The 16,777-nt window shown below is 43.3% G+C and overlaps 1 protein-coding gene across 3 annotated transcripts; it reads left to right on the forward strand.

Annotated features, from left to right (window-relative positions):
• Positions 1–49: 49 nt before the first annotated feature.
• C10H1orf131 (chromosome 10 C1orf131 homolog) lies at positions 50–16,131 on the forward strand. 3 transcript variants are annotated; one of them, XM_053604720.1, is made up of 7 exons: positions 50–190; positions 2,356–2,699; positions 12,228–12,284; positions 12,998–13,093; positions 13,233–13,319; positions 14,543–14,595; positions 15,639–16,131. In XM_053604720.1, exons 1-7 carry the CDS (start codon positions 103–105, stop codon positions 15,775–15,777), a joined length of 864 nt encoding a protein of 287 aa, XP_053460695.1. In that variant the 5' UTR covers positions 50–102; the 3' UTR covers positions 15,778–16,131. The 3 variants fall into 3 exon arrangements, 2 of the variants coding, with proteins under 2 accessions (XP_053460695.1, XP_053460696.1); XM_053604721.1 differs by lacking the exon at positions 14,543–14,595; XR_008382981.1 differs by lacking the exon at positions 14,543–14,595 and having other exon boundaries at positions 12,998–13,319; positions 15,639–15,684.
• Positions 16,132–16,777: the final 646 nt, after the last annotated feature.

Below are 16,777 nucleotides of genomic sequence, written 5' to 3' on the forward strand. Positions count from 1 at the left end.
CCCTGCGACGCACGCGCACAGACGCCGGAACCCGGAAGCGGGGGCGCAGCGCGGCGGGAGCCGGGTGGGTGCTGGAGCCGCAGGTCGGTGGCCGGCGGCGCAATGGCGCAAGAGGAGGGTCCGCGCTCAGCCGCGTCTCCGGGTTCTCCGACACTTTTAAATGCTCTGCTGCAGAACCTCTACGACTTTGGTGAGTGCGGGGCGTTGGGAGCCCACATGGAGAGTGGATGTGAAGAGCGAGGGTCTCCTGTGTGGCCCCGACGGGGCCGGCCTGCACTTTCTGGCTAAAGCTTCTTGCGTTTCAAGCACCGTCATTTCGTCTCACCTTGTTCCAATAGTGGATTCACAACACATTTCTCCCTCGGAAATCACCCTTGTCTGGCCCCCGCGACGGGCCACCTTGTTCTCAAGCGTGAGGACCAACGTAGTTGCTTGGCGGTACCACCAAGGCTTTCAGACTTAGGGGGAGAGGCACACAGAACCTTGGTCTGTCCAAATAGGCCCCTTCTTCGCGTTTTCATGGCCCCTGGCCCCCTTCTCCCCTACCTGTCCCAGAAGCTCGTGGGTGTCGTGTTGCCCTGAGGCCTCAGGCCTGTTATTGAGTAATTCACCAGCCTCATCCTTGGGTATTGTCCCTCTCTAAGGACCTAAGGGAATGTTTTCACGTGAAGTTTTTCACAAGTGGGCTGACCATTCTTTATCTTGATAGGGGGAAAGGGAAAATAAAAGGACTTACTATTAAAGATTGTCAATGACCAGAGTATTGAGAACTTATCATATACAAAATGTTTTTGTTGTTGTAGTAGTATTTACTCGATTTAGTTTATGCAACAACCTTATGAAATAGACACTGTTGTTAACTGCATGATTGCAGATGTAGAAAGAAGCACTAGAAGTTAAGGGAAATTGCTCAGGTTTACCAGCTGGTAATTTGCTGAGCCTGGGTTCCACTTCCCAGGCAGTCTGTTCCCAGACCTGCACTTGGGTTAACATATAATTCGATTTTTGTTTTTTTGGTGGTGGTGTTGAGACTGAGTACCACCTTGAGTAGAGTGCAATGGCGTAATAGCTCACTGCAACCTCAGACTCAAGCTGTGGTCATCCTGCTGCCTCAGCCTCTGGAAGCTGCTGGGATTATAGGCGTTCACCTTGGTGCCTGGCTGGGTTTTTCTTTTTTTTTTTTTTTTTTTTTGGCCGGGGCTAGGTTTGAACCCGTCACCTCTGGCATATGGGACCGGCGCCCTACTCCTTGAGCCACAGGCGCCGCCCCCCCCCCGCTTTTTTTTTTTTTTTTTTTTAAATAAAGACTGAGTCGCACTTTATCACCCTCAGGAGAGTGCTGTGGCATCACACTGCTCACAGCAACCTCCAGCTCTTGGGCTTAGGCGATTCTCTTGCCTCAGCCTCCGGATCAGCTGTGACTACAGGTGCCTGTCACAACGCCCAGCTATTTTTGTAGTTGCAGTTCAGCATGGGCTGAGTTTGAACCCACCACCCTCGGTATATGAGGCTGGCGCCCTACACACTGAGCCACAGGCACCGCCTGGGTTTTTAATTTTTTTATGAGTCAGGGTCTTACACTCGCTCCAGCAAGTCTAAAATCTAGAGGAAAAAACTATTCTGCAAAATGCTAAATATAGCTTATGTCAATACAGGCTGCAAATCATGATTCTAGGAGCTCTGAAGACATGGAATGTACCCACTCTTTTTTACATCCCTAATGCTAAAATTTAACAGACTCTTAATAAATGTTTGTTGAGTAAAAGATTAATCAAATAGAAGCAAGGATAAATTGTTAGCTGATACTTAGAGAACCCTGCGATATTTGTATTGTAGATGAGTAATGAAGCCTAGGAATCTGGTCAGAACTTTCAGGTGAGTTTTGAATAGGTGAAACAGAGTAGATAAGGAAATTTAGTAGAAAATGAAAACGTTCAAATCCAGCCAGTTGTCTCATGTTCATCTTAATTCCAAACTGTGACAGAAAACAGGAAGACTTAGAATATTCCTGTAGCCCTACAGCATGTTAAAAAGAAGCGCAGCTGCGATGACTGCCGTCTTTAGTGTAAAACGTGAGCTGTTCGGGATTACCAATGTTCAGGACTCTTGCTGGGATAACACTTAGAATAGAGACCACGGTGCAGACTAGTTATTGTGCTACTAAGGGACAAAGACATGAATATAGTTACCTAGGAAAAGATGACTGCATTTTGGATTATGTAAATTAAGCAAATACCCCCATTTGAAGAAAAATAGTTTATGCTTATCTGTGAGATATGCACATGTACATTCATATGATTTACTATTGGTGATAGCTAAAGCCAAAATATTTTCCTTTCCTGTTTGAACAAATAGGAGAGACCAAAGGTGAAACAGAACAGAAGTGGACCAGAAAGAACAGAAATAAGAAGATAGATGTGGGGCCATCAGTGCCCTTGGCAACAGAGCCAGCTCCTTCACCTGGTTTTCTCCTAAGAGGCCAGAGGAAGAGTGCCTCCAGCTTCTTCCAAAAGCTCAGAGAAGAGCTGCACCGTGCACCTGCTGGCACCCCGGCAAGTCTCCCATATGGACCAGAAGTCCCTGCTACTACGATATCTTCCTCTTCCCTAAAGAATAACAGGGAACAAATAGAAGTGGTAGAATTTCATAGCAGCAAAAAAAAAAGAAAACTGAAGCCAGATCAAGAAGAGAGCCTAAAAGTAAGGAGTTGATTAGCTTATTGGTATATGATGAAACTCCTAGTATTGGAGTGTTAGGTATCTTTATACACTGTGTCCAGAAGAGCCCCCAAAGCACCCTCAGGCCTCAGGATTTGCAAAGAGTACTCACAGGACTCAGGACTCAGCATACAGTTTTTATGAGTAATGTAGGCATAGAGACCAGCCTTAATTATCCACGCTCTAGGCCTCCAGAGAAAAGCAGGTATTTCCTATCATTATGTTGTTGCACTATTTGTGTAAACTTGATATAGTAGTGGCTCAAGGCCTCAAGTATGCAAAAACACTTTGATCAGACAGAATATTCTAAATGCTTTGTTAGTAGGAATCATCTAATGGCCAATCATGAAAATAAGACTTGGGAATTTGCAGGGTTTGATAAACTCAGGCCTGCTGAGTTAACCCTTTCAAGAACTTTCTGGCATTCCTACCATGTGCCAACCACTGTACAAGGTAGTGGAATATAGCAGTGACCAAAATATACAGAAATTCTTGCTCTTAAGGAACTTAAATGCTGGTGGAAAAGCAATTTGATTTTACTAAGCAGTAATCTCTTTCGGACTGAACTTATAAATCTCACTCAAAATTCAGTCCACAGGAAAGATGTGGTTGCCTTTTCACACTAGGTTTGTTTTTTTTCCCACTAGGTTAACTTGAAGCCTTTGTCAAATTCATTGCTAAAATCCAGATATCCCCTTTCTGTAGCATTCTTCATGCTCTAGAAAACTTTATATATCAAGAAAAGAAATGAGGATTAGTTTTGAAGACTTCTGTGGCATATTATCACAAACTTGCTCACTTAAAATTCTGAAAGCCAAAAGTCAAAAATCGATGTATTGAGAAGGCCACACTCCCTCTGAGGGCTCTCAGAGAACCTTGCTTCTTTCTGGAAGGGGCTCTAGGTGTCCTTGATTATGGCTGCATACCTGCAATCTCTGCGTCTGTCTTAACATGACTTTCTTTTCTTTTCTTTTTTCTGTCTTAAATATTAAATATCTTTAAGGGTTCTGAAAAATGAGTTAGTATTTTTATCTGACATACAAGCTAATATGAAGATCTCAATTGCTAGACATACAGATTGGTTAGTAGTTATGAACTTGATCTAGCATGTGTGGGCTCTGTGCATCTTGCTAGACTATTATGTTTCCTCCCATATGAAAATTTTCCTTTCATATTAAATCCCTTTTTATATCTCACTATCACACATAAGGCAAAAACACCTAACATACACTGCAGGTTTTTCTTTCTGTGCCAAATTTTGAGAACCTTCTCTAGGTTCATTGCAGTTTAACACTGTGAAGAGCTTATATACTTAACAGCTCTGTTGTGGTTCTTTCTTCCAAAGTGGCCAGATCTGTTCAAGTATTTTTTACTGTTACATCAGGACACCAAATCTCAAGAGATAGGTGACTTTCCAGAAGACATGTTGCCAAAAAGTTACACACTTGATGCTCTTTGTTCAGAGCTATTCCTATCTGATGGAACTTGAGTCATTTCCTAACCTGTTTCTTCTGTGAATGGGAGAAAAGGTGAACATGAAGCACCTGCTGTACTGCCATGTCACCACCGTCATTGTCCTACTCCTGTGTAGACACGAGGTTGTATCAAGTTAGTAAGTTTTTTGAGCTTATTAGAGGCACTTTCCTATTTTAACTATATATATATCAGGGTGGTAGTTGATAGAAGTCAGATAAAATACTGGCATTGAGAGCATCCCAGCTTCAATGACTTGTGCCTGTAATTTTCAACCTGTGCTTTGAAGCAAGACTGCTACACCTCCACACTGTCTGGGAGACAAACTCCTGAGCCCAGGTCTGCCTAGATTGGGTGTTCGCCACATGCAGGGTCCAGCCTGAAACTGCTACAAAGTAGCTGCAGATCTGTCCACCCAACTGTATGGGACAGAGAGACCCTGACATGACAGGACGGTCATAACTGCGTATCTAAATCTTCTATCTCCTTTTGCCTTTCTCTGATCAGGATACCTGTGGTTAGCTTTAGGGCACACCTGAATCCAGGATGATCTCATCTTGATATCCTTAATTACACTTGAAAGACCTTTTGCACATAAGATCATGTTCATAGGCCCTGGGGATTAGGATCTGGCCTGTATCTTTTCCAAGGCCACAGTTCTACACTCTGCAGAGGTAGTTTAGCTTGAGTTCTTTGTGAACAATGAATGCTTGTTTGTGTGCATGGCTTGCCACATCTTTAGTGGCTTTAAAAGTCATCTGTGTAATCTTATTTTCTAGAATTCAGGTAGCATTTCATGTCAATCTCACCAGCATCTTTTCCTTAAAAGATTAGAACATTCTGTAATCTTATCTGCCTTGATTTTCGGATTCTAGGTCAGCTTTCCAACTCTTAGGCTCCAAATATTGGGGCTCTGGAAACTATACGGCTGGGTCAAGAAAACTCCCTCAGCCCTTGGGGTGGTCACAGGCCCAAAGCTGGCTATGTTCTGTGATGCCAGTGTACCCTACAAGTAGTAGTAGTTTCCTTGTGCACCATGATGTGAAAAAGGTTGGAAAGCACTGCTTTGCAGTGAAATTCTGTACTTGGAGAACACAAAGCACCTAGGTACCTTCCCTTGTTTCTTCAGATGTCTCAGACTTTGGTTGTTTCCTCTTAGAGTCATTTGTGTTTGCTTTCATCACAGAACTGCCAGAAAGGTTTTTTTTGTTTTTTTTTTTCTTTTTTTTTTTTGCAGAAAATATGTTTTTTTAATAGAAAGGACAAGGTTGGCACTGAATGAGTATGTGTTCCCTGTAACTTCATAACAGCATCTGCCCAGGCGGTCCAGTTATCTTTTTCTTCCTGCTCCAGGTGAGCCCTTTTTCATGGTAGTTGGCTTTTCTCAGGAGCCTCAGCTTTTTCTACATTTTGAACTTCTTGACCTTAATGAAAATTTTCAGTTGACCTTGGTACTCCACCCTTTCCTTGTAATAAAAAAAGAAAGAAAGAAAGAAAAAAGAGGCTGGGTGTGATGGCTCTCTGGGAGGCCAAGGCAGGAAGATTGCTTGAGCTTACGAATTCCAGACCAGCCTGAGCAAGAGTGAGACCCCAGCTCTACTAAAAATAGAAAACTTAGCCAGGCATTGTGGTGGGCACCTATAGTCCCAGCTACTTGGGAGGCTGAGGCAGGGTTATCACTAGAGCCAAGGAGTTTGAGGTTGCTTTGAGCTATAATGTCACCACACTCTATCCAGGGCAACAGAGTAAGACTCTCTCAAAAAAAAAAAGACATTCTTTGAAAATGTGAGTGTGTTGGGTTAAGGAGACAAAATGTAGACATAGTAAAAACACATACATCCATAAAAAGACTTTAGAATGTTGACATCACAGCATGTGAATAAATACATATGAATGTAACCCTAGTTATCATGGCATCTTGTGGATGCAGAGTCTGCCAGGTTACAGGGTAGTCACTCAGTCAGGGCTAACAAGACTACATCATGCTGTGCCAAGAGACTGTGTAACATAGGGAAGTAGAATTGTGCCTTTGTTCTCTAAAAGCTTCTAAGCCATTGTAGGACAGTTCAAGCAGCGTGGAATTAGAGTATATCGTAAAATAATGATGGCTTCCATTGATCAATCATGGAATTAACTGGTCATTTTTAAAGAATATGTGAGAAAGAGGGAGGTGGTGGTGAGTTGGACAACAATCCAGCTGCCCTACCTGAACCCAGAAAATGACCTTTTTTGAGAACTTAGACTTGGGCTGGCAGTTCTGTGATCAAGCTGCATTATGCATTGAAACAGGTTTCCAAGGGCTTATTTGGGAATTTGGCCACCATTTATGTAACATTTTACCCATTCCAAATGTTTAACCTGCAAGTGAACTTCCTGATCATGGCCTGTTTTTAATGCAGTCACTGTAGAAGTAATTTGACAGGAAATTATGGGTAAGAGATCACTTATTTCTTCCTTCATTTATTATGCAAATAGTGGGTTGCCTGCTATTTGCCAGAGATGCAGTGATGAACATGGTAATAGTCCTTTGCCTTCATAGAGCAGACTATACAGTAAGGTGGAGTCAGGCAGAACCCCAGATAAGTTAACAATATAATTAAAAAGAATTATAAACACTGAAGGAAACAGAGTCCTGAAGTAGCATGTAGAACCTACTCTAGGTGGAGTGGTCAGGGAAGTCCCTGAGGGAGTAACATTCAGCTGAGGCTGCATTAAACAGAGCTAGTGAAAGGGGCAGAGAAGAGCAATTGGGGGTGGGGGGGGTCTGCAAACACCCCAGGTGTGGAAAGGCCTGTTGTGTTCAAGGAGCCAGAAGCAGGACAAAGGGGAAGACGGTGAGAGCTGTGGTGTTAGAGACAGGTTGAGGCCTGCCTTGCCAGGGCTTGTAGGCAATAGTGGGGCCTTGGGATTTCAGCTTTAAGTAGGTGGGAAGCCACCAGAGATTTTACGAGAGTCATGAGGTGTTCGGATGTGTATCTTCAGAAGGTCACTCTGGCTGCCATCTGTAGTGGGGTATAGGGAGCAATGGCAGGAAGCATGAGGGGTTAAGTTAGGGTTTTGTTGCAGTAGTCTGGATTCAAAATGGGGTGGCCTGGGCTACTGATTTGGGTGAACCTCTTTAATAGGTGTGAGGCTGCCTGAGGAAAAAATATCTTAAGCTCTTAAGCCTTGAAAATTGTCAGGTGTTGCTTGCTGGCCCCTTAGAGCTCTGTGTCAAGGCCATTTCTCCTCCCCTCAGCATCAGGCCATTTTAACATCAGTCACTCATTGCACCTGCTTCAGGAAGCATAGCTGCCTTTGTGGCCTAGATAAAAAATGGGTAAGAAAGATGAAGTAAAATAACAAAGAATTTGCTGTGGGTCTGAAGGGACCCTTGCATCTTGTAACCAGGGCTGAAGTACAGGTAGCAAATTGCTTTGGTGTTCGCCATGTGCTGAGAGTGATTGCCATTTTTTAACTCCTTCATCATCTCACTTAACCCTCACAATTCCTGGGACCTGTCTTTGTTTCACAGAGGAGCTTAATGTCCAGGGAAGTTATGTTATTGGCCTGCAGTTGAACATTGGCTCCACAGTCCTGTATCTGCAGGCTCCAGAACACCCAGATCTTTGAAAACCACAACTTCATTGATTGTTTTTCTTCTAAGATTGGTGCAAATTTATTTGGCAAAAAAAAAAAATGAGGCTTTTTAAATAATTTTTAATGTATCTTATGTGGTATGAATAGTCATAGATATTAATATAGAAACATGAACATGTTTGGTTATGGGCTGCTGCCTTGGACGCTGTGGAAGTGGTATTTGATATTCAGTATTTTCACAGTGGTGCCTTTTTAAAATATGATGAAGTGTGGGGCGCTGTGGCTCACACCTGTAACTGTCACCCTCTGGGAGGCCAAGGCGGGTGGATTGCTTAAGCTTAGGAGTGAGGGACTAGTCCAAGCAAGAGCAAAGCCCCATCTTACTAAAAATGGAAAAACTAGGGGAGCATTGTGGTTAGCACCTGTAGTCCCAACGAAGGAGGCTAAAGCAAGAGGATCGCTTGAGCCCAGGAGTTTGAGGTTGGCTGTGAGCTATGATGATGCCATGGTACTCCAGCCTTGGGCAGCAGAGTGAGACTCTGTGTCAAAAATAAATAAGTGTGATAAAGCCTTGGGAATTTTGAAGCTGGAACTGCCCCTAGGGCAACTAGATAAAGGATGGTGCAGCACATTCAAACCCCAGGTACATTTTACTTGAGCAGTGTACTTAACCACTATACCAGAGAAGTAACACGTAAGCTAGATCAGACTGTGTGCCCTTGAGTGAGGCAAGCACACTGACCCAGCACCCTCACTAGACGCTGCCCCACACCAGGTCTCTGTAGTGCCTAGCTCCCTCCATCACACTCTGTTGTGAAGTCCTCCATGCTCCAGCGTCACCCCTTAGCTCTGTCACGCATCCTGCTCTTGAGTAGGTCCGATGTCAGGTAGGTATAAGGAGGGAAGGAATCTATTAATAGTTGAAATTAATTTGTGCTTGCTAAGGTGTGAACAAAAATTTAATATTCCTAAAACTGCCTACATTTTTAAAAGAGAATGTTCATTTACTCAGCTACTCTCGCTCTGATTGGAGATAGACTGGGCATGGTAACTAATAGATTATTTTTAAAAAATCCAAGCCATGCAGGGGAAACTTTCAAGTCAGCCTCTAGACAGATTGAGTCTGGTGGCTGCTGCCTGCATCCCTCACCCCTCATGTTTCTCCCAAACTGCTCTTTTTATAGTTTTTCCTCCTTCTTCCCTGCCTAATGTACAAGTCCTCAAAGTCTCCAAACGTGAGGATGGTGTGGGACAGTTAGCCTAGATTAGTTGGGATAGGTAGGCTGTAGTTTTATAACAAATAATCCCCACATCCCAGTAGATTAAAAGACAAGTTAATTTTTCCTGTATCACAAATCCATCAGGATTGTCAGAGACAGGTCTCCTGCCCCACCCAACCTCATCAGCAGACCCAGGATGATGGGTGCCTCCATCCAGAGGGCCTTGTTGCTTTAGTAGCGGGGGGTATTGGTGAATGACTCTTGAGGGTTCCCAGCAGAAAGAGGCACAAATGCCCTCTCTCATGTTCTCTGCAGAGAAGCCACACAGCATGCCTAACATCGAGTAGGCAGAGAAGCTAGAGTCTCCTGTGTGCCTGGAAATGGGGAGGACCCAGTGTTGCCAGGAAGCAGTAATTTTTCCTGCTGCAGGAAATACAGGCAAAGAAGACAGAGGTCACTTCTGAACGGGGGGTGTATTAGGAATCAGGTACTGATGTGGAAGTCAGCAGTGGGGCTGTGCAAATAGAAGCCCAGCATATATGGAATAATGAACCAAGAATATTTTTCCAAAAAAAGTTTGCATTTCCTTTATATAAACCGCAGCCCCTTTCTCTGATACACGTCAACAGCTGCAAAACTTAGATGCTTCTGGTGAAAGCAGAGGGATGAGGACACCAATGTAGCCATGTCTGGGCCAACCCCTGCCTCTGATCAGGCTGTCCCTTTGGCCCTGGTGTCTCCACAGCCAAGATGACTGTGGCCTGAGGTGCTGCTGTCGGGGACAGCAGGGACTTTGAGAGACTAGACATTGCCCCATTCTCCTATTCTCCCCCAGGGTTTTAGCCTCCCAGCAGCTACCACACAGGTGGCCAAGAATGTTACAGCACTTAGGTCTTTTTTAAATTAGACTTCCTAGTAACTGGCAGCCAGAATGTTGTAACTAAATCCAGTACTGGTGGAAATCTGCCATGGTGGAGAATGTTCCACCCAAGAGAGCTTGGTGAGCCAGTACTCCAGTGGAGTGGGTGAAAAGGAAGGAAAGAAAGGAATTACTTAAGTGTTCAGAAAGGCAGTAAAAATCTCATGGGATTTTGGAGATCTGTGAACAATATACAGTGTGGTTTTTTTGTTTGTTTTTTTTGTTTGTTTGTTTTGGGTATGTGAAATTTATATTTAAGTGTTTAAGATTTAATCCTTGTTTACAAGTATATTACTGTTTATCATACTGGACCAATTAGATGTGCATGCCAATGGAGAAGATACCCTGACTTCAAAGTGAACATAGACTGCTTCCCAGTGATAGAACAGGAAACAAGACTTGGGGAAGCTGAAGGGCCTGCTTGGCTGCCTCCATATTGTACTCAACCTCCTTGAGGAAGGTGTTTGGTTCTGTCAGCCAGGCGGGAAAATGTGGGATTAGAGAAAATCGTCAGCTTAATAAAAGCCAGGAAGCTTGAACAGTAAGGTGGAAAGTGCCCTACGTCTGGGCCCTGACTGTCATCCTTTCTCAGCCAGGCCGTGGGAGTCACTCAGTATTTCATGTGACAGTTGACATGCAGCACTGCAGCAGTGCCTGGAACACTTCTGATGGCACAGTTGGTAGATAAGATAGTGACAGAGCTTTGGTTTAGCTATGTACTTACTGTACTTTATCCCATTTCATTAGAATAATCCCCCTGCGAAGTAAGTGCGGGTTCCTCATCATCTGAAGCATCATTATTTCACAGGGAGACAGTAGCTATCTATGAATGTCTTTGCTGACAGCAGTGGTGGGAGAAAACCTGGTTAAGCCGAAATGCAGCTCTTGTTTGGAGGAGGAGCAGCCAAGTGGACTCCCCTGTGGACGATGTAGTCACATGGCAGGCTCCATTGTGATGGGCACCTCTTTGTGGCATTGGCAGGACACTGCTGCCTCTTCACACACAGACTACCCTGGGACCAGCTCCTGGAAACTTGGGGCTAACCAGGCCCTATACCTTTGTCCTCCAGGAAAGAAGGTGCCTCTTCTGGAGGCTGCACGGTTTGTACGGCAATGGCCTGCAAGGGCAGCTGGGGGTAGGCTGGAGAGGTGACTGCTGCTGTTGGCCCGATGTAGACTGTCTTAGACAGTATAGTTTCCTTCAAATCTCAAGCTTCTTGTCAGTCTATGAGCTGGAAACTATACCCAGAGAAACTATCTAAAACAGATAGTTTTATGAGTCATTATTCTAATGGGTGAGCAGGAACAAACGGGAATTATTTAAATATAACAGTTTTACTCTCTACAATCCCTGCTCAGTTATTCTTTTCTAAACCTTCCACCAAACAATTTTCTGTGTGTGGTACACGTGCTAGAGACATTGCTATCTCACCAGCTTTTCTTTTTTCTTAGTTTCTCATCATTCCTCTCTTAAACTTTGAGACCTTAAAAAAAAATACCATTTCTATTTTTCTTCTGTTATCTGTGAATTAGTATTTTGAACACCATGTTTATTACTATTTGGTATTTAGCTATCTGAGCCAGGCTTAAAGTACTTTTTTTTTTTCTTTTTAGCATGGTAAAATAACACATTTACCATCTTAACCATCTTAAAGTGTACTGTTCAGTTGTATTGAAAATATTGCTAATGTGCAACTGTTATCACTGTCCATCCCAGAACTTTCCATCTTCATCAACTGGAACTCCATACCCATTAAACACTAACTCCCATTCCCTCCTCTCCCAGCCCTTGGCAAACACTCTGCTTTCTTTCTGTATGATTTTGCCTACTCGGGGTCCTTTGTGTAGGTGAAATCATATATTTGCCCTGTGACTGGCTTGTTTCACTCAGCATAATGTCCCCAAGGTTCATCCATGTTACAGCCTGTGACAGAATTTCCTTCCTCTTAAGGCTAAGACTCCATTGTGTATGTAGACCACATGTATTTAATCCATTCATTAAGACCCTGGCTTTAGTTCTTTTGGCTATATATTCAGAAGAGAAATTGTTGAATCATGTAATTCTGTTTTTAATTTAAAGAGCAATTGTATTATTTTCCACATTGGCTATACCATTTTACATCCCCACCAGGAAGACAAGGATCCTGATTTCTCCATATCACTTGTGAACACTTGTTATTTTCTGGGGTTTTGGTAGTAGCCAATCTAATGGATGTGAGATTGTCACTTTCAAGGCTTCTTAAAACATCTACTCTGTTGGTTATAGATGTTATAATTATATAGTAACAGATGATCTTAATAAGAATTTTTTTTCTGCAGACTAAAGCTAGCATTTCTAAGAAAGATGTGGATGTACAAGAATTTAACCTAGAAAAGGTATGTACTTGAAATTGTTAAATTACTTATGATTAACTTTATTTATACACTCTTAAAATTTATTACAAATTAACAATTGTAATTGTGCGTTAATACCAAAAAATGAATATTTTACATGTTTAATCATTGGGGAAATGCTTAAGCAAATCATACTACATTTTCTTGGTTACTATGCACTCATTTAATACATGAGGATTTTGTGACCACAATACTGTGATACAGTGTGGCATGTAAGAAAAGCAGGAATATGTGAGTTCTATAGTTGTAATAAGGTACATAAGAGAAAAAAAGAAAAAAGACAAGAGCAAGTAATCAGCTGCTAAGAGTGAGCATTGATGCTGCCATGCTAAATGCTTCCTCAGTGTGAGTAGGTGTGTTTGGAGAGGTACTTTTCTGTTGTAATCATTGCCTTTCTGGATAATGCTTGTTTTAGAAAGCACCTATAGTACTCTGCAGGGTCAGAGCTCTGTCACTGATTTGTGTGGAGATAATTTTTTGTTTTAGCTGTCCAAATTAAACATAGGAAAAAGTTGTGAGGTATGGTAGCATGATAGGAGAGTCCCACAGAGCGCCTTCATCCACACTGCAGCAGTATCATTCCTTCCTCCGCTGTTATTACATGCAGTGCATCTGAAATGCACAACTCCTGGGAATACATTTTTTCTGTGGCATTGCTGAACGCACTTGGGTCTGATTCTATTTCGTGCCCACAGGCTCGTTTGGAAGTACACCGGTTTGGGATCACGGGTTATGGAAAAGGAAAGGAAAGAGTCCTGGAACAGGAACGTGCCATAATGCTGGGAGCTAAGGTGAGGGCTGACTGCTGCCTTCTATCACCAGACAGGATGCAGAGAAGAGGAGAGTCAAGGGCAAATCAGGGCAGGGGGGCACTGGGACATTTGTGCAGAGTAAAAAATGTTGGTACATGTCCTTGTTCTTCCATTTCAGCCTCCCAAAAGTAGTTATGTCAATTACAAGGTTTTACAGGAGCAAATCAAAGAAAAAAAGGCAGCAAAGGAAGAGGAAAAGAGAATGGTAGGTGTAACCTTCTGTTCTTTACTCCATAAAAGAGCTGAACGAGAAGGCGGATGCAGTTTGCACACTGGCATGCTCCAGGCTTAGAAGGCAACGGGGACACCAGAGTTGAAGGATCACAGGCTATGCACTTCGTTGAGTCAGCCATTTCAAAGTATCCATCAAGTAATCTGGCATGTGCAGGGTTTACTTTGTGTCACTATAAAGGCATATTCCAGGCTGGGTAATTCATAAAAGGAGAGTTTTGTTTGGCTCACAGTTCTGCAGGCTGCACAAGAAGCATGGCAGCAGCATCCGTCTGGCTTATGGTGAGAGCCTCAACTGCTTCCAGTCCTGGCTGAAAGCAAAGGAATGTCCATGTGTAGAGACCACGTAGTGAGAGCAGGAGGCAAGAGTGGGGCAGTGCCAGGCTTGGTTTTAGATCCCAACTCTTAAAAGAACCAAGAGAACACCAATAAAGTGAGAACTGGTTACTGAGAGGGAGGTGCTAAGACCAAGCCCTTCCTGAGAGACCTGCCCCCTGACCCACTCTCCTCCCAGGAGGGCCCACCTCCAACTGGAGAGCACTTTTCAGCAGGAGGTTAGGAGGGTCAAATATGCAAACTATCACATCCCTTGCTCTGATTGTGCACTTTGACCTTTTTCCTATACTTAAACTTCCTATACTTTTGGGTTATATAGAACACAAAGTTCTATTAAAAACCATGGGGGAGGGCGGTGCCTGTGGCTCAGTGAGTAGGGCGCTGGCCCCATATACCGAAGGTAGAGGGTTCAAACCGAGCCCCAGGCAAACTGCAACAAAAAAGTAGCCAGGTGTTGTGGCGGGCGCCTGTGGTGCCAGCTGCTCCAGAGGCTGAGGCAACAGAATTGCCTAAACCCAGGAGTTGGAGGTTGCTGTGAGCTGTGATGACACAGCACTCTACCGAGGGTGATAAAGTAAGACTCTGACTCTTTAAAAAAAAAAAAAAAAACATGGGGGAATAGGTATTACATTCTACCTCTTAATGTAGAAGATTTGACTTCCGCCCAGAATGACATAAACTTTCACATTCTTGAAAGGGCTTTAGGGTAAAACTTCGAAATTATTATATTTAGTGTGCCCACTTGAAAAAAATACTGAAAAGAGATGGTATCTCTGACTTTTGGTCACAAACCTCTTGACTTTACTTTGAATCTCCATTATCTAGTACTGATACATATATTATCTTAAATTCTGAAATCAGGCTCACGAAACAGATATTTTTAAAAAAAAGAAGAGGAAAGGACTGCAAGACAAGTGAGTGATACCTTCGGGTGCTGGGGTTGAATGGTCTGATGAGTCTTTCGATGAGTTCTGAGAGTCATACTGTGAATAGATACGGTATTTGCAGCCTGTTAGGTGCTTCACTGTCTCTCATTTATATTACTAAGGCCCTTAGGGACCTAAGGGGGAGCTAGGACTTAGTCAATTGCCTAAGATCAAACAGTTGCCTCAGAATAAATTAGAAGCCCTCCAGTCTCCCATTTTCCAAAACCAGACACCACTAGTGACTAATGGGAAATCTGTGATTATCTTTTCAACAAGATACTCTGTTCACTCTTAAGGGCATTTGCCAAAACAACAGCAGAGTCTGAATCAACATTGCCCGTCCTTTGACGTTCCACATACTGTAGGGTACCATGATTTTGAATAATGGAACAGTGCCTTTTTCTCTCAGAATTGACCATTGTAGCCCTTCTCCCTGGACTCCTTGTGTGCCTGTGTACACCGTAAAGCAGCCAGGTGCCCGTCTACTGAGTGCTCAGGGTGTGCCGGGCACAGGTGTGCAGCCATGGGCACACAGTGGGCACTCTGCCCTAGAGAGGCTGACATAGCAGGAAGGGAAGCACCTCAGACATACAAGCTGATGGCTAAGGTGGTGTCAGGTGTTGGCAAGTGCTGTGACAGGGCTGAAATGGAGCACTGTGAAAAAGTCATGAAGAGTGAGGGAAGTCACTCCAAAGAGGTGACATCTGAGTTGAAAACTGAGAGAAGAGGGACAGCCTGGGAAGATCTGGAGCACAGCGTGTACACAGAAGGAACTAGTGCAAAGGTGCTGAGGCAGGAAGGCCGTGGGCATAGCTCAGGGGCTGCCTGAAGGCCAGTGCCCCGGGGGTTGGGGAAGGGGTGGGGGGGCTGCAGGAAGGCCAGTGGGGGTGGGGATGGGAGTTGGGGAGGGTGTTTCTATGGATGGGGACTTGGAGGTTGCAGGCCAGACTTGGCAGCCTGGTTGGTGGTGGTGCTGAAATGCATACTTGTGAGCTTAACTATTTATAGTGCTTTCCCTGACTTAACTGCAGGAAACCCAAAAAGAAGAAGTCAGCTCCCAGCATTTTGTCAAGTGAACCAACTGGACAGGTTGGAAAATTCAAAAACGGGACGTTGATTCTGAGCCCACTTGATATAAAGAAAATAAATTCTTCCAGAGTGGCTAAATGAAGTACTCTATAAAATAAAAGAGGAATGAGGACAGCCAAGTCAGCTGTGCTGCAGCTGGGACCGTGGGAGACTTGTACACTCGAGGACTCTTACTTTATAGTTCACAGCTGCCTTTTTTGTTTTGGAAAAAAAATCAAAGCCAAGCGTTAGTTTCACTGCGGCTGACCACATTGGGCCGGGTGCAGTGTGGATCTAAAGTGAACTGGCTGAAAAGCCTTTTAGTCTCCTCCAGCAGCATCACTTCAATTTCCTGTTCATGGGATTTCATGCATTTGGTTGTAACACAATTTTTCACGGTTTTACTGTTTTGTAAATGCTAGTAATTTATATTAAATTGCCTTTTATTATTTTTAATGGTTTAATGTCATAATATCATGAAAGAACCAAGAATCTAGTCATTTATCAGTTCTGTGGAGAACCCGTTTTGATTTTTAGCCAACCATATGAATGAAAACTACTTCATAAGAATTTATGTAAATAAAACACAGCTTTTGTAGCACATGTGACTGTGCCTGTTAACACAACAGGGAATTTTAACTCAGATCTTCTTACCTATGTTTAAGTGAAGTTTTCTCCCTCAAAATCATATTTAGAATGTTATTGCCCTTGCTTAAAGTGATGGCAACTTAACAAAGTTTGTGGCACATTAAAAAGAAAAGTCTTCACTGATGTTAACAATTTTGACGTTTTTTCAATTGCCAAAAAATTCAGCTCCAATCCTAAAAGATCAGTAACTGTATAAATGGCTGACTTTGTTACCTGTCTTTAAGGTGCTCTGAAGGCATTGACCATTGAGGAACTCACAAGATGTTTGGACCAGTGCCAGCAAAATTGAGGTTGTGTTTTCCAATTTTAGTTTGAAAGGCAGTATTCATTAGAACATATTTTTTTGCCACTAAGAGTAATTTTTTTAAAGGTGCAGAAAATCTCAGACTTCACAGAAGGCATGAGGGAAAAGCTCAGGAGCTAGAAATGAACTGCTAGCAAGGGAGGTGCGTTA

Source organism: Nycticebus coucang, chromosome 10, assembly GCF_027406575.1.
Source record: "Nycticebus coucang isolate mNycCou1 chromosome 10, mNycCou1.pri, whole genome shotgun sequence".
Classification (NCBI taxonomy): Eukaryota; Metazoa; Chordata; class Mammalia; order Primates; family Lorisidae; genus Nycticebus; species Nycticebus coucang.